This window comes from Suricata suricatta, chromosome 2 (genome assembly GCF_006229205.1).
Source record: "Suricata suricatta isolate VVHF042 chromosome 2, meerkat_22Aug2017_6uvM2_HiC, whole genome shotgun sequence".
NCBI lineage: Eukaryota > Metazoa > Chordata > Mammalia > Carnivora > Herpestidae > Suricata > Suricata suricatta.
Genome location: NC_043701.1, coordinates 62,630,668 through 62,655,002, shown reverse-complemented (window position 1 = coordinate 62,655,002; position 24,335 = coordinate 62,630,668). Strand labels below are relative to the sequence as shown.

Below are 24,335 nucleotides of genomic sequence, written 5' to 3'. Positions count from 1 at the left end.
TAGAGCAGCAAGTGTATTTGAAGATAAGGCCTTTAGCGAGGGAGTTAAGTTAAAATGAGGCCAGGTAGGGTAGGCCCTAATCTGAGCTGACTGGGGCTCTAAAAAGAAGAGAAATTTGACCACATGGACTCCAGGGACACACGCGCACAGAGGAAGACCATGGCAGGACATGGAGAGACAGTGGGCCATCTGTAAGCCAAGGAGAGGCCTCAGAAAAAAAACCAAACCTCCTAACACCTTTATTTTGGGACTCCTAGTCTCCAGAGCTGTGAGAAAATTCGTTTCTGTTATTTAAGCCACCAGTCTGTGATATTTTGTTACAGCAGTCACAGTCAACTATCACACTGTGTACCAGGTTTAAACTGGATTCACTATATATCAGAAAGTAAATGTCTACTGAACACAGATTTGCTGCGGTGTCTGTACCCACAAGTGAAGAAAAATCCTTCGGCACCCGGCCCATCCTCAGAGACTCTGTCTCTGCTACACGTGCACTCCTATGAGAAACTCTGGTCTCAGGCTTTCAATCCAGTCGAACTCCAAGAATTAAGAGTTTACAGTCTAGTAGAGCAAATCCCTGCAAACACATCAAAGTGTGGGCTTTCGGGAGAGCAGGTTAATTTTTATGTTCAGCTGGATGGACTGGTAACTCTCAGCTCTATGTGGACTACTTAAAGAATTTCCACCTCGGATCACTGCAATATGCAAGGAGGCTAAAAGAGTTTACCTACTGTCTAAGGAAGCTATAACTGAGAAGCACATTTGCTATCTGTTTGCCTATTTTTCCGCTCCTTTTTCATTAGCATGGAAAGAGGATGTTGTATGGGCACAGGAACAAGATACTAACCGTAAATATTTGGACAGTACATTAATAGCATCCATGGTGTCTTTGTTTTCCTTGTACAGTACAAAGTGGCAGTAACTTCCCCTAGATTTTGGCCAAGAATGTTTTCTTGGATCTTAAAAACAAAAAAATTAAATGTTACATACACCATAATAGAAGCAATCTAAGTTTTTACCTCTGAAACCTACAAGCTCATTTTCTACCAGAGAACATCTGAGAAATCAGACCTATTCTGACAAGAAATACAGGTTAAGTGGTTACAGTTGTGCAGACTACAGAAATTATACTTCCTGTGATTGGGTACGCAACATTACCTGTCCGTATTTACAATCAAAAGGCAGGTTTATGATAAATGAGTCAGACTAATCAGCAGTCCTCACACAGAGAAACACAATAGCTTCTAGGGGGGTACTGGCTTTCAGAACACACGCAGTCCAGAGGGAAACTGCACTCCAGTCGGAATCTATACACACTGCTTTGGACCCTCGACCAGGTGTTCACACACCCAGGCTGGACATCTCTGCAGGGATGGGATAAAGCTGGTGAGAAGTCACCTCAGAGACAGGTTCCAATTTTCCAAAGGCCACTCTGGTCACAAAAGTTTAGTTAACACTAGGTGCTTTACAAATGTTAAACTAACAGAGAGAGCAGCTGGCATGCAAAACGAAATGGGTCATTATTCCTGAGGAAAAGGAAACTTTAAAAATGAAGCCAGGTTAAACATTAACTTCTGAACTAACAGTTACTTAGACTGTTCAACTTTTTGAACACTGACAAATCTGTCCAGTCTTTGGAGAACTTATAAAAATATTCTTTTATATGAACATTTTAACTATACTGTAACCTAGAGACAGATTAAAAAAAAATATATATATATTAGGATTTAAACTTTGGTTTTGAAAAACCAACATATCTTGGGAAAAGTACATAAGGCACAAGCACACTTTCAGACATAGTACGATAATATCCGTGGGTCTAGAGGGACACACAGCTGCAACTGTTACGTGAACACATCTAATTCACTTGATTTCTGTAACTCCATGAAAGAAAAACTGAGAAAAAATATTTCATGCAATCCTTAAGGAGTCATCTTCTTTTAAAAATGTTCCTTTGTCTTTGTCCCTAAAATCATCCTTTAGCACGAACTCATGAATCCTCCCTCTTCACAGAGATAAGAAACTCCCAGCACTGGAGTGGCTAAGACACCTGGCTTTGTCAAGGCTAAAAGCATTCCTGATAGGCCAGTGATTTATGCTACAACGTAAAGAGCAAACGAGTCAATAAATCATCTCGGAAAACCGCCACAGCACGGATACTTGGCGATTGACTTTTCCTTTCTGATAAATATGAATGTGAGTCTTTTCTGTCTTGGAGAAAAAAAGGTTTTCTTTAGCTCTTGGTGTGAAGTCTTCACTACTCATCCCTGGAAAATTGTGAATAAGAGTATTATTTTTGGCTTTCCTTCCAGCTCACTACAGTGAAGCAAAACTGTCTATACTTAGCACTTGGGAGAAAAATCATTGGCATTTCATTTTATCTACATGAAACACCAACCGCTCTTACCTGCTGCAGTTCTGACCTCTGTCCAAATGCACAGCATAAAGAGCACAAGAGAGCAATGTTTAATTCATAATACTGTTAAAGTGCTTTAGAGGTGAACATGCAAATGATCGCATGGACAGGTTACCGAGGGCTGCTACGGCACCTGCTAGTCATGTGGTGGTTAACAGCCATTCAGACGTTAATAATGGAATGTTGCAGAGGTACATGGTGAATGAGGAGCAAACTCACCTACAGGAACAAGCCTCCCTGTCTCAGCCTCCTCACCTCCTCACAACGGCATGTCAGTGCATCCTCAAAGCTTCAAGGGTACAGTGTCTATACCCGTGGATGTAGCAGAAGGCTTAAGACTGAATACGATATACTGTATACCTGAAACTAGTATTACACTGTATGTCAACAGACTGGAATTTAAATAAAAACTTAAGGAAAAAAAGGCTGAATACAAAATGCTTCTGCATTTAGAGACTTGTTTTTACAAAGTGCTACCTATGATTATCTTTTGGTGGTGACACTGCATGTAATTAGTTTTGTGTTTTTCTGAGTTTCCTGAGTTTCCTGCAGTGAGTTATAAAAACTTCTTTATTTGAAAAAAATTTGAAGAATCATTGCAGAAAACAGTTCTCCAAAACTGATAAACTAAAAGGGATTTGAGATGACATAAGAGTCTTATTTACAGAATGAAATGTTTGGACCTTGTTTCTATCATTATTGACAAGTTATCTGTATGTAAAAAACATTTTTGAGACACGGAAAAACTGAATGTGCCCTGGGTATTAGATATTAAGAAATTATTGTTCCTCATGTTGGATGTAATGTGGTAGGGGTTTTAGCCTTTAGCTCCTAAATACACACTGATGAATGAAATGAGGCGCTACATAGAATTTTCTTTAAAACACTGCACAAGAACAAAATAAGCAGGAAGAAAAGATCAAACAAACAAAAGAACGTTAGTAATCATGAAGAGGGTTGATGGGAGTACTCAGTGGCTCAATACTACTTTGTACAACTGTCTGAAACTGTCCATAATAAGAAATTAACAAAAACTTGTGATGAAAATTGATGAAGAGTAGTTATACTTTTCCTTAACGACCCCTTCAGAATATTCACAAACAACTATAATGGCGAAAAATAAATAAAGCCACAAGGTGAAAAAACTAAATGCTATTACACCTGCAGGGAGACCAGAACAACCGAGCAGGAGTTTGGCTCACACACATGCATGTTTTATTAGCAAAACCAAGCACTGAGCATGCACACAATTTTCTCCTCTGTCAAAAGCAGATACAAGGGTTCTTTTTCTAAGTGCGCTCAGTATACAAATAGCAAGCATATGCATTAGTTAACTGGCAATATTTTGAATAACGGGAAAATCGATGAGTCTCAACTTATTTTGAGTGATTTGACTTCCTAAAACTCCGAATTCTTAGAACATTAAGTAGGATGTGAGTAGCTCTGTAATTTAAGAGAATTTAAAATATATTTCAGACTTTTTTTTGAGATACTCTGAATTAAAATTTGAATGCAAAACATTCTGAGGCTGAGATCACAGAAAGCAACCTTCTGATGGTCTGATATGGCAGCCTCAGTACAGCAGAAATAGAAAGTAGCAGAAGAAATCATATTCAGGAAGATTCATGTACTGAACAGAGATCCTCATGAATAAGGAAGGAAAAATATAGTTTGAGAAAGATGGCCGGAGGGGGTGGCATGCAGAACATTCTTTCCTCCTTATTCGAGGCAATTTCCATGACTGCACCCCTGCACACTGACCCTGCAGCACCCACTATCACTCTCCTAATTTCTGCTTGCCTTTCCCCTGGCTCTTTCCCTTCAGGATACCAATATGCCCATGGCTCTTCATTTTAAAAGTCAAACCTGGGCACCTAGGTGGCTCAGTTGGTAAGCACCTGACTTCAGCTCAGGTCATTATCTCATAGTTTGTGAGTCTGAGTCCTTCATTGGGTGACCACAAGCCCAGCTTCTCTCTGCCCTCCATAGGATTCTCCCTCTCTCTATGCTCTCACTCACTTGCACTCTCTGTCAATTAAAAAGAAAAAAAAAAGTCAAACCTATGCCTCCCTCTCAACCATGCTGCTTTCCTTTCTTCTTAGGTATGAATGTACGTAAATCTGTGCATCCAGCGTGGGGCTCAGACTCACAACCCCAAGATCAGGAGCTGCACGTTCCTCTCCTCTGACTAAGCCAGCCAGGTATCCCTCTTTACAGCTTATTTTATTTAAAAAAAACATATATTTTTAAAAATTTATTTTTGAGAGAGAGACAAAGTGGGCAGGAGGGGAAGGAAACACAGAATCCAAAGCAGGTTCCAGGTTCTAAGCTGTCAGCACAGAGCCCAAAGCAGGGCTAGAACCCATGAACCATGAGATCATGACCTGAGCCAAAGTCAGACACTTAACCAACTGAGCCACCCAGGCACCCGTTTATAGCTTATTTTTATTTATTTTTTAATTTTTTAAATGTTTATTATTTTTGAGAGAGAGAGAGCGCGTGCAAGCAAGCAGGGGAGGGGCAGGGAGAAAGGGAGACACAGAATCTGAAGCAAGCTCCAGGCTCTGAGCTATTAGCACAGAGCCCAATGGAGGACTCGAACCCACTAACAGTGAGATCTTAACATGAGCTGAAGTCGGCTGCCCAACCAACTGAACCACCCAGGCGCCCCTACAGCTTATTTTAAAAAGCAGTCTGGGGGCTCCTGCATAGCTCAGTCGGTTAAGTATCTGATTCTTGGTTTTGGCTCAGGTCATGATTTCAGTTCACAAGTTCAAGTCCCACATCGGGCTCCATGCTGAGCTCAGTCTGCTTGGGATTCTCTCCTTTTCTCTCCCTCTCCTCTGCTCATGCATGCGCTCTCTCTCAAAATAAATAACTTTGAAAAATAAATAAAAATAAAAAGTAGTCTGTTTCTATTGCTTTCTATCTCAGCCCACTATGGAACCTGGTTTCCAGTATTATTCCACTAGAGCTGCTACAGTCAACACACCAATGATTTCTATGTTGCTAAAAACTGATGGATGTATTTCAGAAGTCTTATCTTGCTGAACCCATCTGTAATATTTTCCACTGCTCATCACTTTGGTTATTGGCAGTCACCGTTCTTGGAGATTTCATAACACCAGTCTCCCAGAGTTCCTTTTCATCTGTCTGGCTCTTCCTCTCACTGGTCTCTGTGGATTCCTATATCCGGTATCCCTGCTGGGAACCATTCATTTCCCTAAGTATAGAGAACCTCTATGTATCACGTGGCAGATTTTTCCTTTTTCTTTAAGTCTTTGAAAAAAAATTCTTAGAGGCATCTGGAATACATATTACATATCTCAAAATATAAATTAATTTCCCTGATTACATGGTTTATAATAATTATACTTTCAGAAAAATACCATATGTATGCTTTGGTAGGTGAATCAAGGCGCCCTATCTATCTGAATGAATTAACAAACAAAATAACATTTGAGTTAAAACAGCTGGAAATTTGTAGTGTTTGGGCACCATAATTTAGAATCCACCATGCCCATGCTTCAGGATGCATGGCTCTAGCTGAGAAGAGTTTAGGTAAAAATATTGCAAATCTACCTGATAATGCATGTAACAATGTTTATCAGGGTATGGTAAGAAAGGAATGCTAAAAACACTATAAACTTATCTTTGCAATGAAGCTTTAAAAGCTCATTCATTCAGGGGCACCTAGGTGGTTCAGTTGGTTAAGCATTCAACCCTTGATTTGGGTTCAGGTCATGACCTCATGAACCATGAGATCAGGTCCCATGTTGGGATTCTCTCTCTCCCTCTCTCTCTGCCTCTACTCTGTTAGCAGCTCTCTTCCTCAAAATAAATAAATAAATTTATAAAAATAAATAAAAGGTAATCATTCAAATGCTAGGCGAGGTAGCCCAAGAGGACCAGCTGTCATTGGCAGTGGGTCCTACCTGTAAGGGCAAGAACAATCTCTGGATCCCAGCTCTCTCTACTTTTCCAATGGTATTTAAATAAGGTACTCTTAGCTGGGGGTTTGGGGAGCTAGATCTGCTAGCTAGAGGTGAATGCAGGCTCTCCAGTGCCTATCTGGAGCTAGGAGGTGGGAGACAACAATTCAGACCTCTAGTCCATCTTCGACCAAATGCCACATCTCAAGCTCAAGAGGTTTACATCTGTTTGCAAGCAACGATCCAATCTGACCTGGCTTTGTGATTCTTCTTTAACTGAGAAATTTGTATTTTACTGAAGATGTGTTAAGGGCAATAGAGACGGTGGTTCATGTCATACAGGTTCAGCACCTCACTTAAAAATCTGAAGGAAATTTTGTATTTGGGAAAGAAAAAGGAAGATGGGTGTGGCATAAGCTTAGAAAATATAAATTAAAAAAAAAAAAGAAAATATAGATAAACACAGAACCTGAGAGATCTGGCACCACTCACTTGAGGGGAAAGGGTGGAGAAACAGATAAGGCCCATGGAGACCTGCAAATGCCCTAACATCCCTTCCTGCCGATTGCAAAGCCTGGCATCTTCTGAGAAACAAAGATCATTTCCAAGAAGGAGCAGTCAAAAAAAACCAAACAAACAGGTTTTGCTAATCTGCTTCCTTATGACCATACTCCACAGAATAAGATCTTGCCTTTGAAAGAGGGTGGCTGACCGATGTGGACTGCCTCTCTACGTGGGACATCTTCCTAGCAGCCGTTCTCAGCCTGGGCTCCTTGAGACAATGAAGACTGAAGCCTGCAGCAGTTAAGTCATCCTCTCCCCTCCACATCTAGAACAGTTACTAGCTATCTGCCAATCTTGGGAGAATGCGAAACAGTCACTCAAACCATTCTCCATGAGGTATAATTCTCCTGAAGAACCCTGGCTGGAAGAAAGTCGGCTAAGGTACTATTTTACACCATGACTCAGACATCAAAGAAACGTGCAGGAGCCAAGCCACTCATCTATGGTTTGAGAGTCATTAAACACCTCTGCTCTCAACTGTTCCAGAACACGTTATCTTCTTTTTGGTGCCCACTGAGAAGTGACCTCTGATGTCCACCTCCTCTTACCCAGCTGCTCAAGACTTCTGATTTCTGTGTCACTATCTACACTGACCGAATTGACTACATAATTTTTGCGGGCACAGCTAAGTAAACCTTACTCTACTCCCATTTGTTATAAACTCCTCCCATTTCACTAAAATCATACTTTGTAAACAAGTAAGGCTTCATTCATTCACAGCATTAACCTAAGAGAATACTCACAAAGCACTAACCGCACCAACAGTCTTTTGTTACATTGCCTTGGAGTTCTGCTCTAACAAATTTATCTGGAGACCACTCTTCACTAATAGAAACCATCACTGCTAGGAAATGAGGGTGAGGGAGTAGCTTTTTCCCACTGTAATTTCCATTAGAATTATGTCTGCTGATGTGGCAGGTAGAAGAAGAAAAATTCTTCTTAAGGTGATATGCAAGTATATATGGCTGCAGAAAACACAGGAGAGCATAAATATCAAAGAAATTCACTGACAACACACCCATTTCACATGAATGACGTGCAAAGCAAGACGAGCTAGGGTGGAGGGCCACTCTGCCATGTACCCATGTTTTTACGTGTGAGTGAAGAAGGAACTCGGGGTTGGAAGGCAACAGTTCTTCCGAAGTGCCACTGGGACTTTGTCTGAAAGCTCTCTCTCCTCCATTAAGAATACAGAATGAGCAACATCGTTCCATTTCCTTCTTGAATTGCCGCTCAGCCCACTATGCTCTTCAGGGAACATATCAAATTGCTAAGACTATCTCTCGGGCACCACTGTAATGTAGCGAATCCTCGCTCACATAAAGGCCTTATGCCCCCTACCAGAGAGTCTGCAGACTGCACGCATATCTGAAATGATATTATGCGCCTTCTTTGAATGAATGACATGACTGATATCCTGTTCTGCGTAACAGCAAAGTAGTCCTTGAACATGAACAGGCAAGGAACATGAGAAGCGGGATTCCACCCGTAACCGAGAGACAGGAAATGCCAGGTCACGCGCACACTTACTTGCCAGAGCCTTTTTCCCAGCCGCGTGGTAGGCTACAATATATTTCTTCCCCTCTCTGTCCTCTGTTTTTGTCTCTAATCCTGGAAACAGAGATTTAATCGCTTGATGGATGACAGTTCTCTTCTCTTTGGTGTCCTCAATGACCTATTAAAAACAAATCATGCTACTACTAATTTAACAACATTAAATGGGGGAAATAACACTAATGAATTAGTAAAATCACTAGTCATGTTATCAACTATGCAAAGTAACAGAAGTATATGGTGTGATTTCAACAATCTTATTTTTTATAATTATTTTTTAATGTTTATTTTTCAGAGCTATAGACAGAGTGCAAGGTGGGGAGGGCAGAGAGGGAGGAGACACAGAATGCGAAGCAGGCTCCAGGGTCTGAGCTGTCAGCACAGAGCCCAACGCAGGGCTTGAACTCATGAACCGTGAGATCATGACCTGAGCCGAAGTCGGACGCTTAACTGACTGAGCCACACAGGCACCCCTTCTACAATCTTTCAGAGCTTCATAATACCACAAATCTTAAAAGCCTGTTTATAGAGCATGACTCTCTGCTAGGCACTGTACCAGGAACTTCGGTCCCTATCTTATTTAAGCCTTACCATCTCCCTACCCTGCTACCAGTAAACCTACTTGGAGATCAGGAAAATGAGCTTAAGAGAAGGATCTAAGGTCATACAGCTGGAAGGCACAGAGCCACATGGACAGTCCAGGCTCTGCCTCCAGAGCCACCTATCACAGACACCCCAGCTTAGGGACTCTGCGGGGCGAACACATCAGGGTTCACAGATGCAAATGGAGGCAAACTGTGCCTTTTGGGATATCAGAATATCAGCTCCCTTAAATACTCCAATCTACAACTGCTTCAGCATGAATCCTATTCTATATTGAATTTTTTTATAATGGTGTTCTACTGTGTTCGTGATAAAGGGAAAAAAATCAAAATCAAAACTGTAAACTTATCATTTAAGGAACTGTTGTTTAATTTCTGAATGTGTCTCACACTAAGAAATACATTTCACATCTGGAGTCAACAGCCAGAAATATATAAGTGCACTTGCCTTACTAAAAATCTAGAGGGGCACCTGCATGGCTCAGTAGGTTAAGCGTCTGACTCTTGATTTCAGCTCAGGTCATGATCTGAACCTACGGTTTGTGGGTTCAAGCATGGAGCCTGCTTCAGATTTTCTCTCTCTCTCTCTCTCTCTCTCTCTCTCTCGTTCTCACTCTTGCTCTTGCTCTTTGTCCCTCCCCTGCTTGTGCTATCTCAAAATAAATAATAAAAATTTAAAAAATTTTTAAATTTTACAAAGTGACATTTATTCTTAATGTGTATAATACATTGTTCTATTTAATTTATTGCATTTAAACAAATGTTGAGGGACACCTGGATGGCTCAGTTGGTTATACATCTGACTCTTGATCTCAGCTCAGGTCATAATCTCACAGTTGGTGGGACTGAGCCCCCAGGCACCCCTAATTTTACCTCTAAGTTTTTAGAAGATTTAAAATTACAAGCATGGCTCACATAATTCTACTGGATAGCACTAACTGAAAATAAAATTTTCATAACAAAAGCTTTTCAAAAAGCATGTATTATCCCATTTAGTAGCTAAGCTCACCTTTTCTTCAGTAGCAGAAGCCGACTCAAGTTGAGCAAAGAAATGTTCCCTTACCTCTTTCCCAACGCCTCTCCCTCCAAAGACCCACCTGACAGCCAGGGGCTGCTGGAGGCAGGCCCAGGGCCTCTCTATCAGGCCACACACCTGCTGTCAGACTGTGGCAGTCCTTTGACTACAGATGCTAAGTGATACAACAGTCACTCTGTGGTCTGTACAACACCTTTTTTTTTTTTTTTAATGTTTATTTATTTTTGAGTGAGTGAGAGAGACAGAAAGAGAATCCAAAGCAGTCTCCAGGCTCTGAGCTGTCAGCACAAAGCCCAATTCAGAGCTCAAAGCTATGAACCGTGGGATCATGACCTGAGCTGAAGTTGGACACTGAACTGACTGAGCCACCCAGGCATCCCACCGAACAACACATTTTTTTTGTTGATTTGTGGTCATATAAAATTTTCTTAAAGCAAAAACCTAACTTTTTTTTTTGCTATAGTTTATCTGGATACTGGTTATATGCCACTGATAAAAACATTTAGTGTAATGCTGTTTTACATCAAATAGAGCAAAGTCATCCTTTTGTCAACTACTAAAACTTTTCTAATAGACACTTAATAGACTTTCACCCAAAAAGAAGAAATGAAAACCCTAAAATGCATGTTTTTGTGCTATTTACCTCGATGGCAACACTGGTTTCCTTATTTTTAAAACGCTGGAGCTCTTCTAAACGCTGCTTTTCTTCAGCTGTCAAAACTGTAAATACGTCTTCCGATGGATCCTTGAAAATAAGGATGAAAACTCCCAGTGACTCACACACAAAATTCAAAGCTGTTGGAGCTCTCTAGCTCCGGGATAACTCGGGAATGCTAACTGGAAGCTGTTGGAGCTCTATCTCCGGGATCTCTCGGGAATGCTAACTGGAAGCTGTTGGAGCTCAATCTCCGGGATCTCTCGGGAATGCTAACTGGAAGCTGTTGGAGCTCTATCTCCGGGATCTCTCGGGAATGCTATTTTGTACAGAAAGCGGCTTTTGCAGGAAAGCCGCTCTCACCTCCTCATCCACTGGGATGGACAAGTCATCCAAATGGCTGATCCGTCCATCTTTTCCTATTTCGTGAACAACGAAGTCAGAGTATCTGATGAAAAGAAAACAAAAACATTCAAAGCATTAACATTTTGCTTCCGATTAATTTAAGGAAGTTTATCAACATTAAGCCTTGCTATTGTACAACTTTTTTTATTTTGGGTTTTTTTATTTTTGAGAGAGATAGTATACTTGTGAGCAGGGGCAAGGGCCAGAAGGAGAGAGGGGAGAGAGAGAGGGGGACAGAGAGAGAGAGGGAAAGGGAGAGGGAGGGAGGGAGAGAATCTTAAAAAGGCTCTTCAGAGCTTGATTCCAAGACCCTGGGATCATGACCTGAATGTAGCTCAAAGGGTCAGACACTCAACTGATTGAGCCACCCAGGCGTCCCCAAAACAGGAATAAAAAAAAAAAAATCTTCATTACTAAGTTCATATGGAGTTATGTTTTTCTGGATTCTTAAAGAATGCTACACCACAGCTTGGCTTTGTATTAGAATGTAAGGAAAAGATCCTGTGAGCTTCTAGAATATTCTTTCAGAGAAATGCATAAATCAAAGTTTATTAATGTTACCCTATTGATTACAGAAATAGTCCATACTAAAGTGAATCATAAAACATGGCATGGCTAATTCAATCAGAATTCAGTTGAGGCGCCTGGGTGACTCCATTAGTTGAGCTGCAGACTTTGGCTCAGGTCATAATCTCGAAGTTCGTGAGTTTGAGCCTGGTGCTTTGCGCTGACAGTACAGAGCTGCTTCAGATTCTCTGTCTGCCCCCCGCCCTCAAATAAAAACAGTAAAAAAAAAAAAAAAAGTCAGAACACAGTACATCTACTTTGAACCACCCTGAAGCTTACCTTTATGCTAAATATTCTACACTCATTATTTAAAACCCTCTCAGATACCCCAGGGTAGTATTAGGACCCATTTTTTGGATGAGGATACCAGGCTCTGAGAAGTTAAGTAAACAGAGTGACCTGTCTAGATTCACACCCAGATCCCTCTGGCTTCAAAGACTACCTTCTTTCTACTGTAGATATGGCACATTCAGGTGAAAAAGTTAAGGGTTTAAGATTTTAAGACCAATTAAAGAGAAAACTTAAAACCATTTAAAATAATTTATTTTAAAGAAGTGAACAGCACTCATTCACATATTAGCAAGGCTTGACACAAAAACTATTTTTTATTTACTCATTTTATATTGAAATGGCTTCATCTGCTCATTTAGGCAGCTCTCCTCTATCCTATTCCTTCATGATCATCAGTAAACAACTCTTGGTAATAGAAGGCTAAACAGAACATATTACTGATTTCCTTCTTTCTTTTATTGTTTATTTTTGAAAGAGACAGAGTTTGAGCAAGAGAGAGGCAGAGAGAAGAGAGAGAGACACACAGAATCGGAAGCAGGCTCCAGCCTCTGAGCTGTCAGCACAGAGCCCGACATAGGGCTCAAACTCACAAACTGTGAGATCATGACCTGAGCCAAAGTTGGATGCTTAACTGACTGAGCCACCCAGTCACCCCTTGCTAATTTCTTCCTAAAGAAAAGAATGAATAGAATAGAATTATGGAGAGACCTCAAATGTCCATTAACTGAAGAACAGATAAGGAAGATGCAGTACACACAAGGGAGTATTACTCAGCCATCAAAATGAATGAAATCTTGCCATTTCCAATGACAATACACTTGGACTGAGCTCCAATGTATTACACCAAGCAAAATAAATCAATCAGAGAAAGGCAAATACCATGTGATTTCACTCCTATGTGGAATTTAAGAAACAAAACAGATGAACAAAAGGGAGGGGTGGGAGAGAAGAGAGGGAAACAAATCACAAGAGATTCTTAACAATAGAGAATTGAGAGTTGATGGAGGGAGGCGGGTGGGGGGTGGTCTAGATAGGTGAAGGGTATTAAGGAGGGCACTTGTTATGATGAGCACTGGGTGTTGTAGGTAAGTGATGAATCACTGAATTATACTCCTGAAACCAATACAGTACTGTATGTTAACTATAATTTAAATTAAAAAAAAAAACAGAAAAACAAATGGAATGAAAATAACTTTACACATAAGTGAAACATACCTTTCTTTCAAGATGCCTGAGAATCCCTGATGAGAACTTACAAACTTGGTGATGCCAACATCAAGTTCAGTGAGGCCGTGCTTCATCATGTCTGCAAAACTCTCAGCTTCCTCCTCCTCCTCCTCATCCTCCTCAAAAAGGCCATCTTCCTCCTCCTCTTCCTCTTCTTCCAGCTGCACATCAGAATTCTTTGTTCCCTCCCCGGCACTCACAGCTGCAGGCGGCCCAGGCACATTTACACCGCTGGGTGGAGAGACACGCTCCGGCTCATCCCGACTTTTGGTCAGACAATGGTCCAAGATCTTCTGTCTTTTTGCCTCCTCAGCTTGGGCCACCCTGTCATTATCTTCAATAGCAAGAGACCCACGTTTCAGCGACACACCAGTCACTTCTGTCATCTCCATTTTTAAGGCTCCAAGAAAGCATTTAAGAGAACCTTTAGGAAGGAAGAGAGAACATGAAGTAACAATCACTTCCATAAAGTGGGTTTCAACAAACAGGCACAGTTAACTTTATTCCTAGGGTTCTGAAACTCATCTATTAAAATTTTTCCTGATGCTGGTGTATATGTTTGGTGGCATAGAAAAACGGCACAACACCTCTGCATAGAATTTGAGGGTGTGCATCAAAAAACTTGGAAAAAATGTATGCCACAGAAATACTACTTTCAGGGTGTATTTTAAAATAACTGAAGTGTTTACAGTTTTAGCTCTAAGGTTCCTCACCTCAGCACTTTTATATTAGCAAAAAAACTAAGAATGATGATGCCTGGGCACGTAAACTAAACAATACATTGAGACAATATGTACAAGCTGGGAAAGGAGGCTCCTTCTAGCATGGACTATGCGTGGCTGGGCAGAGCAGGGAGACTTGCTGTTTTTAGTGAAGCCCGGAGTTGGGTCACCTGAACTTTATTTCATGTCGTTAATTCTTTTTAAAAAATCTGATTAAATAAAAATAGTGCATAAATAAATTTACTGACAGGAACACATACTCGTATCACATAAAAAAAAAAGCAAGGGGGGTATGGAGTTGTTTAACGGGTTATAAAGTTTCAGGTTTGCAAGATTAGAAAGAGTTCGCACATTGGTTCTACAACAGTGTGAGTGTACTTAGCATTACCGAACTGTATGCTTAAAAGGGGAGATGATGTTACATGTTATGTGTATTTTGCCACAGCTTAAACGACACAGATTATACTTAAGCAGCTTGCACACAAAGTATTGAAGGAAAGTCTAAGAAGCCATGCACACCTCCCAGGATACAGCAGCTTGCCAGAGGCGTAACATGTGGCAAGCAAAATAAATCCATTTATCTAATTTGATCTTACTTGGTGCTCTTGGTAAAATAAGGATAAAAGTTTTCCTACATTAATCATATATGGAGGTGCTATAATTAACATGCTAATGAACTTACTAAACATAAAGAACATAAATGAGCAGAAAATTAATATTCTAAATATTCTAAGGTTCCCCAAAGCCCAGTTAACAAGAAACCCAACTACAGAACCATCTACAGCAGAATAATAACAATGATGAATTGAAGGTTAAGAACCTACATTTGAAGGGCACCTGGCTGGCTCAGTTGCTGGAGGACATGACTTGATCTTGGGGTCGTGAGTTTGAGGCCCACTTAGAGATTACTTAACTAAATAAATACTAAAAAAGAATCCACATTTGACCTTGGCTCATTGTCAACAATCTAGAATGGAAAGAAAAGTAAAGAAAAATGCAAATACATGTACAAAATGAAAAAAAAAGATGATGACTACAAATAATGGGAGAAAAGGTACAGAAAGACGCCAGTAAAGCCAATTTTCTTTGAAAGACAAAACATTAAAGAAAATGGAAGAAACCAAGAATCTGGAACAGAAGTAGGCCACAACTATACAAAAATGTCCTCTAATTCTTTTTTTTAATTTTTATTTTTGGTTTATTTATTTTTGAGACAGAGACAGAACACGCGCGCAGGAGGGTCAGAAAGAGAGGGGGAGACACAGAATCTGAAACAAGCTCCAGGCTCTGAGCTGCCAGCACAGAACCTGATGCAAGGCTCAAACCCACAGACCGTGAGATCATGACCTGAGCCAAAGTTGGACACTTAGCCAACTGAGTCACCTAGGAACCCCCAAAATTTCCTCTAATTCAAATAAGAAAGCATTGATTCTCTATTTGTTCTAAGCAAGGTATAGTAAGAAAAAGAATGGTTTATGAAACACTGATGCTATTTCATGTTCACTGTCTATCCACAAAGCTGCCCTCACAGAGCCTGTGTGCCAGTGAGGGAGACACAGAGGGCGCAAGGGTCACTGGGAGACTACGGGAACACAGAAGACCTCAGAGGGCACTGGCAGAGACAGCGTCACAGAAGACACCTTTCCTCATGGAAAACCAGAAACGAACCCCTGAGCCCCAGCTGTGAGGAGTGGGTGAGATTGCAGAAGGCGGAGTGGAGGCTGTTTGGGTGGGAAGGCGGGGGACGGGGGGTGGGGTGGCGTCCAGCAGGTCCAGAGGTGTTGGAGTCCAAGGAGCTCATCACGCAGGGTGGAGGGTAAAGCGAGAGGCTAGAGTTAAAGCGAGCGAGTAGGCAGATGCTGCACCTGCAGAATGGAGGGAATTTCATCCTGAAAACCAAACAACTGCTAGACTTGTGAGTTAGAAGAATTTCACTGTGTCTCTTGGAAGAGAAATCGGGATTGGCTGAAACGTTCAGTGAGAGGGTACAGCTGAGGAGCACCTGGCTGGCTCAGCTGGAAGAGCATGCACCTCTTGATTTTGGGATTGTGAAATTTGAGTCCCACACTGGGTGGAGAGATTACTAAAAAACAAAACAAAACAAAAAAACCAACAAAACAAAAACAAAAACAAAAGAACTTAAAAATGAGGGTACAGCTGAAATTGAGCCAAGAAATTAGTATAACATGACCTAAGATTGAGGCAAGGGTGACAGACACAAAGTTTAGATTCAGGGACATTTAGGAGGTGGTGGGGGAACAGGACTGGGTGACAAATGGGGGCAAAAAGAGGAAATACCCTAGGATGACTCAGGTTTTCTGCCTTAGGGACCTCAGAGGACAGGGGAGCTCTTCCTGACACAGAAACCCCAGAAGAGAAGCAGGTAGTGGGAGAAGACAAGCCCACTTATGGTTCTGTGGTGTCACAGGTGTGTGGGGTCATCCCGAAGCCAGTCACTACACTGTGTTACACATACTCTTACCCCCGAGCCTGCAACGGCTTCGCAGCTGGCATGCCAGGGTCTACCAGGAGATCCTGACACCTTTCCAGGCCTGAATGCTCAGCAGGGAGGAAAGCACAGCCAAGAACAGCCATACCAGCATCCTGGCTCAGACACTGTGCTGTCAGCAAGATGTCTCCCTCCTTCTCAGATGCAGAGAATTCATCAAGCTCCTTCTGAACAACTGGTGGTCACAAGCCACATAAATTATTTCCATGGCAGAAATGTCTGCTCCATCCTGCTCTGGCACTGTCTACCATCCAGCAGCCTGTACCACGATCTTCCACACGCCTCCAGCAGCCCCAGGGAGTACCCATTTCCAGTCTGACTGCTCATGAGCTCTCTCCAATGCAAGGTCCTCCACACCTGTCTAAGGTCACCCCTGGCCTCATCAGTCCTTCAAGACTCATCTGAAGGCCATGAGTCCTGAATCCTGTGCCTTCCTCTCTACTAACTGTGTCTTACCATTTTGCCTTCTTTCATCTGCACTATCATTTGGGCACCTGGGTACCATGCTTTTCTCCTGACATTTCCTAGCTCTTTGTCCAAGTAAATTAATTTCTCCAAGCCCCTGTTCTTCGTCTGTACAATGGGAATGACGTGTGCATCACAGGACTGCCAAGAAGATTGAATGAAATGATAAACACAGAGTGGTTAGACATAATAGGAACAAAATAAATGCTAGCCTCCTTCCCCCCTCAAGAAGTCTGCAGATTTTCTGAGGACATTATTTCTTTTATACATGCCACAGAATTCAGAGTGGGATAACAGCCTTAAATAGATACTTTGTAGATTTCTTGAAATAGGTGCTAAAACTGTTCTCCACCTGTAGAGATCAAAGACACACTAAGTAGCAAATGCCTAATGAAATAGTGGACCTGGACAAGCACCATGAATGGCCCACTAACATTCATGACAAACAGACACTGTATGCCCCTGAATTATCTGTGAAGTATTCTTATTGATTGAAACTCTATGTCTAGTTGGTAGTTTTGACAGCATACAGAGACAGAAGATGTTAAACACCACCTTGGGGAAGCAATCAGCAGCATTCTGAATGTGGGAAACTCTACTAGGACAAAGACAGTTCCCTCAACTAATAAGAAGCAAGGGAAAAAAGAGGGAGGGGGACTTACAGATAAACCTACAAAGAAGTGCAATGAGTGAATCCTTCTCTAAACAAGTCAACTATTTTAAAGAAGCATTTAGGAAAACCAGCATTTGATGGCCGCAGCAACTTCTTACCCAATGGGTCTCCAGAGGCAAGGGAAACAAAAACAAAAATGAACTACTGGGACCTCATCAAAATAAAAAGCTTCTGTACCTTGAAACAATCAGCAAAACTAAAAGGCAACCAACAGAATGGGAGAAGATATTTGCAAATGACATATCAGATAAAGAGTTATCCAAAATCTATAAAGAACCTATCAAACTCAACACCCAAAAAACAAGTAATCCAGTAAAGAAAGGGGCAAAAGACATGAATTGACACTCCTCCAAAGAAGACATCCAGATGGCCAACCGACACATGAAAAAAATGCTCAACATCATTCATCATCAGGGAAATACAAATCAAAACCACAATGAGATACCACCTCACACCTGTCAGAATGGCTAACATTAACAACTCAGGCAACAACATATGTTGGTGAGGATCCTGAGAAAGAGGATCTCTTTTGCACTGCTGATGGGAATACACACTGGTGCAGCCACTCTGGAAAAGTGTGGAGACTCCTCAAAAAATTAAAATAGAACTACCCTACAACCCAGCACCTGCACTACTAGGTATTTATCCAAGGGATACAGGCGTGCATGTTCAAAGGGGCACATGCGCCCAATGTTTATAGCAATGCTACTGACAACAGCCAAAGTATGGAAAGAGCCCAAATGTCCATCGACGGATTAATGGATAAAGAAGATATGGTATACACACACACACACACACACACACACACACACACAATAGAGTGTTACTCGGCAATCAAAAAGAAAGAAATCTTGCCAACTGCAACTATGTGGTAGAACAAGAGGGTATTATATTAAGCGAAATTAGTCAGAGAAAGACAAGTATCTTATGACTTCACTCATATGAGGAATTAAAGATACAAAACAGATGAACATAAGGGAAGGGAAGCAAAAGTAATATAAAAACTGGGAGAGGGACAAAACATAAGAGACTCTTAAATATGGATAACAAACAGGGCTGTTAGAGGGTTTGTGGGAGTGGGGGGTGGGCTAAGTGAGTAAGGCATTTACGGAATCTATTCCTGAAATCATTGCTGTACCATGTGCTAACTAACTTGGATGTAAATTATAAAATAAATAAATAAGCAAGTATTTGAGAAAATGAGGGAAGCAGAAATATTGGGGATATTTGATGACATTAAGGTAGTATTGTTAACTTTTAAAGGTGCAATTGAGTTACTATATTTACATTTAAAAATAGAATCCTGGGGTGCCTGGATGGCTCAGTCAGTCAAGTATCCGACTTCAGCTCAGGTCATGATCTCACAGTCCGTGGGTTCAAGCCCCGTGTCAGGCTCTGTGCTGACAGCTCAGAGCCTGGAGCCTGCTTCAGATTCTGTGTCTCCCCCTTCTCTCTGCCCCTCTCCCACTTGCACTCTCTCTCAAAAATAAACAAACATTAAATAAAACAGATTCCTTATGTTTTAGAGATTCTAACTGAAATATTTATGGTTGAAAATCTACGAAGTCTGGAATTTGGCTTCAAAGTAATTTACCAGAAGTGAATGAAAGTGGAAGGAGTACAGATTTGAAACCAGGTTCATAATTTTTTGAAACTGAGTTATGGGAACATGGGGAGGTTACCATATCTTCTACTGTAAGCTTTTACTTTTATAATAAAAAATTTCAAATATACAAAGTATTAAAACGACACACAAATTATTGTGTTCTAATCAAACCACCATTTTATCTATTCTTCTATTCCACTCTCTCCCATCACCTGTTCTTCAAGCAGGTCCCAAGACACTGTCTCTCCACCTTCACTTTCTTTTTTTAAATAATTTAAAAAAAATCTAATGTGCAGAGCCTGATGTGAGGCTCAAACTCACAAACCATGAAATTGTGACCCGAGCTGAAATCAAGAGTCAGTCGTATGACTGACTGAGCCACCCAGGTGCCCCAAACCTCAACATCTGTTAGCCACAAGCCAACACTCTTGCTTACTGGTAGTGCTTCATGATCCCGGCTACACCCCAATCCTACTGTCTACATCTGTGCTCTCGGCTGCTGTTGGAGACAACCACAGCAGGTCAGGGAGTTCCTCTCTTACGACAGCCATCCCTAGTCTCATGGCTATGCCTGATCAGCACAGTCTTCTCCAAGTCCTGCTTGCCATTCCTAAGAATGGGGATCCTCTGAAACCCCTCCTTCCAGCACATTCACTAGACCACATATTATAACCATTCTCCTAAATAAGGAACCCTCCTAAAAGCTCACATTTTAACACTCACCCCCCAAGTGTGCAGTTCATCCCCTCAACACTCACTCACTGAGCACCCTGCACATGGCATTATTCCAGGCACTATGAAAAGACACTGCAGCAAATCGAATCAATGCCCCACCAGTGTGCAGCTGACATTTAGTGAAAGATCTGGCTTCTGCTCCAACGTACCACTGAAATGGTTTTGTTTAAAGTTCAGTGATGGCTTCCTTGTGCTAATTCAAGCCTGACTCTAATTGACGTCTTTTCTCAACTGGACATGGTTTGCCATTTTCCTTCCTCGAAACTCTCATTTCTTTTCTCCTGCCTGTTGAGGTTCTCTTTTCCCATACTTCTCTGCTGCTGCTTAAATCTGCATATCTCTAGGTTTCTATCCCAGTCTTGTTGCCTTCTCACTCCCACATTTTTCCAGCTAAGACCCATCTCCGACTTCCTGGTTTGCTTGGGGATCCAAAGCAATAGCTGTCAAGCTGAGCAACTGCAGAGTGTGCACAGTGAGCTCAGTCAAGCCTCTCCTCGACCCTATGGCTCAAGGCTCATTAGCATCACCAGATATTGACATCTTGTTCCAGGTTAGCCAGCTAGGAAGAGCGGAATCAAATGTCAAACTCAACACGTTCTAAATTGATCTCATCATTTCCCACCAGCAACACACTCCTCCCAGCTCAGGGAATGTTGCCACAAACTACCAGTCACCTAAGTCAGGATATAGTCATCACCCAATCCTTGCTCTCCCCTGCACCCACATCAGTGATTTCATGAACAAAATCCTAGAAGGTTCTGAACAGCATTGTTATGCTTAACATCCCTGGCATGAGAATATTAGCATATCATGCATATGAAGTATCACCCACTGGTTTCAACCCGATCCAGGTTCTGCCGTTTACTGAGTGGGCCACTTACCCTCTCTAAGCTGAGGTTCCTTTCTCTGCAAAGCTGAAAAATGATGACTTGCTCAAAAGTCTGTAATAGCTGTTCCTATTCAACTACTGGTCATTAATATTTATTATGGATGATTTGTACAGCAGAACTGTATTGCTGAGTCTGGGGAAAAAAAAAAAGCTTCTTAGGCTTCTTTTGTTCTCTGGGCTAATGATTCAACATGGCTTCCTTCTTCAAATACCATTTTATTTTAAGAGACCCTCAAAGCATGGCCAACAGCACCAAATAAACAGGCCTTTAATTTTTTTGGCAGTCTTTTTCTTGAGACTTGTGGACACTTGCCTAATCTCTCTTTCTTGTTATATTTAACTGTAAAGACAAGCTCATTAACCTCACTTTTGTGTTTCAAATGAAATTACCAATACTTCTCTGACCCTATCAGAGGCATTAGTTATTAAAATACACACAATACCAACGATTATTAAGTCACTTAATATATATTTTGCTATGTTCTTTCAGTGGGCCTAGAAGTCGAGAACATATTTACTAGAACAGCTGTGCAAACTTCTGGACTAGGAGAGAGAGAGAACTCAAATTAGTATTGTTTTCATGAGCAAGAACTATATAAAAGGGAAGACTAAATTGCAATATAATTTTTTTAAGTTTTATTTGTTTATTAGAGAGAGAAAGCACAAGTGTGGAAGGGGCCAAAGAGAGGGAGAGAGAATCCCAAGCAGGTTCCACACTGCCAGTGCAGAGCCTGATGTGGGGCTCAAACTCAAAACTGAGATCATAACCTGAGCCGAAACCCAGAGTCAGAAATTCAACCAACTGAGCCACCCGGGTGCTCCTGAAATATAATTTTTAAATGAGGGGAGGGAGCCAGTAGAACCTGTGAACATCAGAAAAGCTGGGAAGAATTCAATGAGAAAGATAAACTACTCAGGCTGCCCTAGTGTGACTCCCTAAGAAAATCAGTTTTGCATTCAGGAAAATCCAAATATACATATTCAAACATGTACCTCAAAGCTACAAAAATAACCAGCTTTTTAAAAAGCAGAGAAAGTGTGAAGGGCACAGCTTTATGAGTTTTTTTTTTAAGTTTTTTAAAACATTTTTTTTAAGTTTATTTATTTTTTTTTAAGTTTTTTTAAATGTTTTATTTATTTTTGATACAGAGAGAGACAGAGCATAGAGGGGGAGGGTCAGAGAGAGAAAGAGACACAGAACCAGAAGCAGGCTCCAGGCTCTGAGCTAGCTGTCAGCACAGAGCCCGACGTGGGGCTCGAACCCACAAACGTGAGATCTGACCTGAGCCGAAGTCGGAGGCCCAACCGACTGAGCCACCCAGGCGCCCCAAGTTTATTTATTTTTGAGAGACAGAGAGAGAAAGCATGAGCAGGGGAGGGGCAGAGAGAGAGGGAGACAGAGAATCTGAAGCAGGCTCCAGGCTCTGAGCTGTCAGCACAGAACCCGATGCAGGGCTCGAACTCACAATCCATGAGACCGGGACCTGAGCTGAAGTCGAACGTCCAACAGACTGAGCCACCCAGGCGCCCCTTTAAAAAACTTTTAAAGAGATACTATCCTGCACAAATAGACTATTTAGAATAGTAACCACAGTCAAGTAATTTAGACCAGACTACCACCAAGAAGAGAAAGAATCTACTGATACTTACTCGTGAACTTCAAAGACTTATGCAATTTTTTGAAGGGAACATTCAAAATATGGGTTTTGTTTCTTTTATACTCTAAACAGCCCGAATGAAATTAGGAATATTAGAACTTTAACAATATTTTAAAATCTTTTTATTAAGATATTAGATTCACCAATAAGCTCCCTTTACATCCACAACAAAAGTTTAGCATTTTCAAAATTGCAACACTACACTAATAATCCCTTAACATTATTTCTTGCAAAATGAACATCTACAGCCATATTAGTCTTAGTCCTATCTATATTTCAAAATACAACTTCCACTTTTTAAATACGTCTGTCCTCCATCCTCTGCAAACTCTTGACAACTCCTCTAACTCACTATAAAGAGCACTTTCTGGGGCACCTGGGTGGCTCAGTCGATTGAGCATCTGACTTCAGCTCAGGTCATGATCTCAGTCTGTGAGTTCAAGCCTCACATCGGGCTCTGTGCTGACAGCTCAGATCCTGGAGCCTGCTTAAGATTCTGTGTCTGTCTCCTTCTCTCTCAGTCCCCTCCTTGCTGGTGCTGTCTCTCAAAAAATGAACGTTAAAAATATATACATATATTTATATTTATATAAAATAAAGAGCCCTTTCTTCATTCAGGGCAGAGCACACTCTACATTCTAATATGCAAAATCATTAAGTCCATTAGATTCATTCCCACAAATACCTGAGTACCACTTATGAGTCTGACACTATCCCAGGCACTGGGGGAAACGGGCAATTTCTTCCCTCTTTGAGTTTATATTTATTTAAGAATATATCAACGTATAAAATAATAATCTCAGAAACATGCACCAATAAAAGCTATAAAAACAAAGGAAAGAAAGGGGAGAAAGAACTAGACATGAAATGATAAGAACGGGGAGAGTTCCAGGCAGCAGGACCAGCACCTGTAAAGGACCTGAAACAGGAACAAACTTAGTCAAAGGACCGGCTGGACCTCTTTCCTACTTGGGGGCAAAATATCTTTCATTAGTACGTGTAGTGCCCCAGCCTATACTAAAAGATATGTTCAAAAGGAGCTGTTAAATGATTAAACAAAATTATTGCCTATTCATCCCCTTTTCAAGATAAGTGGCCTATTTTTGACAGATCCCTCAATTGTCAATGTATCCCCAAGCGAACCTAACAACCCTGTTTTCACAGACGATTGGAGACTGGAAACAAAAGCCCTTCGTAATCCTAGATTTTTGAAATGGGAAAAAAAAAAAAGTGGTTTGACAACGGGATTAAATATCTGACAAACGAAACTCCCTCCAAACCCTACTTCTTGGCAGGCGCTAAATGACCAGGCAGTAACGATGTACTTCTAAACCTCTCAGTGCAGGGTTGGCGGTAAGGACTCGCCATGGATGAGTTGCCACATGCACAGCAGCACCTACAAACATCCACTCATTAAACACGGACCCGGCGGAGGTTTGGAGAAAACACTCTTGCTCCCCAACCTGTTCGCTCCTACTCTGGGAAACGTGTACAAAAACAAGCCGTCAGCTGAGTGCCTGCCTGGCATGCAGCAGCCTCGCAGTAAGTGGTGATGGATGAAAACCAGGACGAGAGAAAGCACGTGGGCTTCATCCTGCAGAAGACCGGCCCCGCGATATCCTGGGGCTGTAAAAGCTCCGGGATAGAGACCAGTTTTCTCTTTGGAGAGGAGTTTAGAGAGCTCCCAGGGCAAAGAAAGGGAGGAGAGGGGCTGGGAACGGCGGGCTGCCAGCGCGAAGGGGAGGCGGGAGCGCGGCGCCCCCTGCCGATCGGCCCGGGGAAGGGGGGCGGAGCTGGCACCCCGGGCGCAGGACCGCCAGGCTCCAGCC

General features: G+C 41.6%; 1 protein-coding gene across 2 annotated transcripts in view; it reads right to left on the bottom strand.

Moving 5' to 3' along the window:
* The window catches only part of PUS7 (pseudouridine synthase 7), a 45,997-nt gene extending 32,329 nt beyond the window's left edge, over nt 1-13,668 (bottom strand). The window contains exons 1-6 of one of the 2 annotated variants that reach the window (XM_029927514.1): nt 13,238-13,668; nt 11,123-11,207; nt 10,748-10,849; nt 8,443-8,587; nt 2,408-2,425; nt 848-959 (exon numbers count right to left, since the gene is read on the bottom strand). In XM_029927514.1, the coding sequence (XP_029783374.1) occupies nt 848-959; nt 2,408-2,425; nt 8,443-8,587; nt 10,748-10,849; nt 11,123-11,207; nt 13,238-13,641 (866 nt within the window). In that variant the 5' untranslated portion in view covers nt 13,642-13,668. The remainder of the gene's footprint in view (nt 1-847; nt 960-2,407; nt 2,426-8,442; nt 8,588-10,747; nt 10,850-11,122; nt 11,208-13,237) is intronic. The other variant, XM_029927520.1, reaches the window with a different exon arrangement.
* Nucleotides 13,669-24,335: the final 10,667 nt, after the last annotated feature.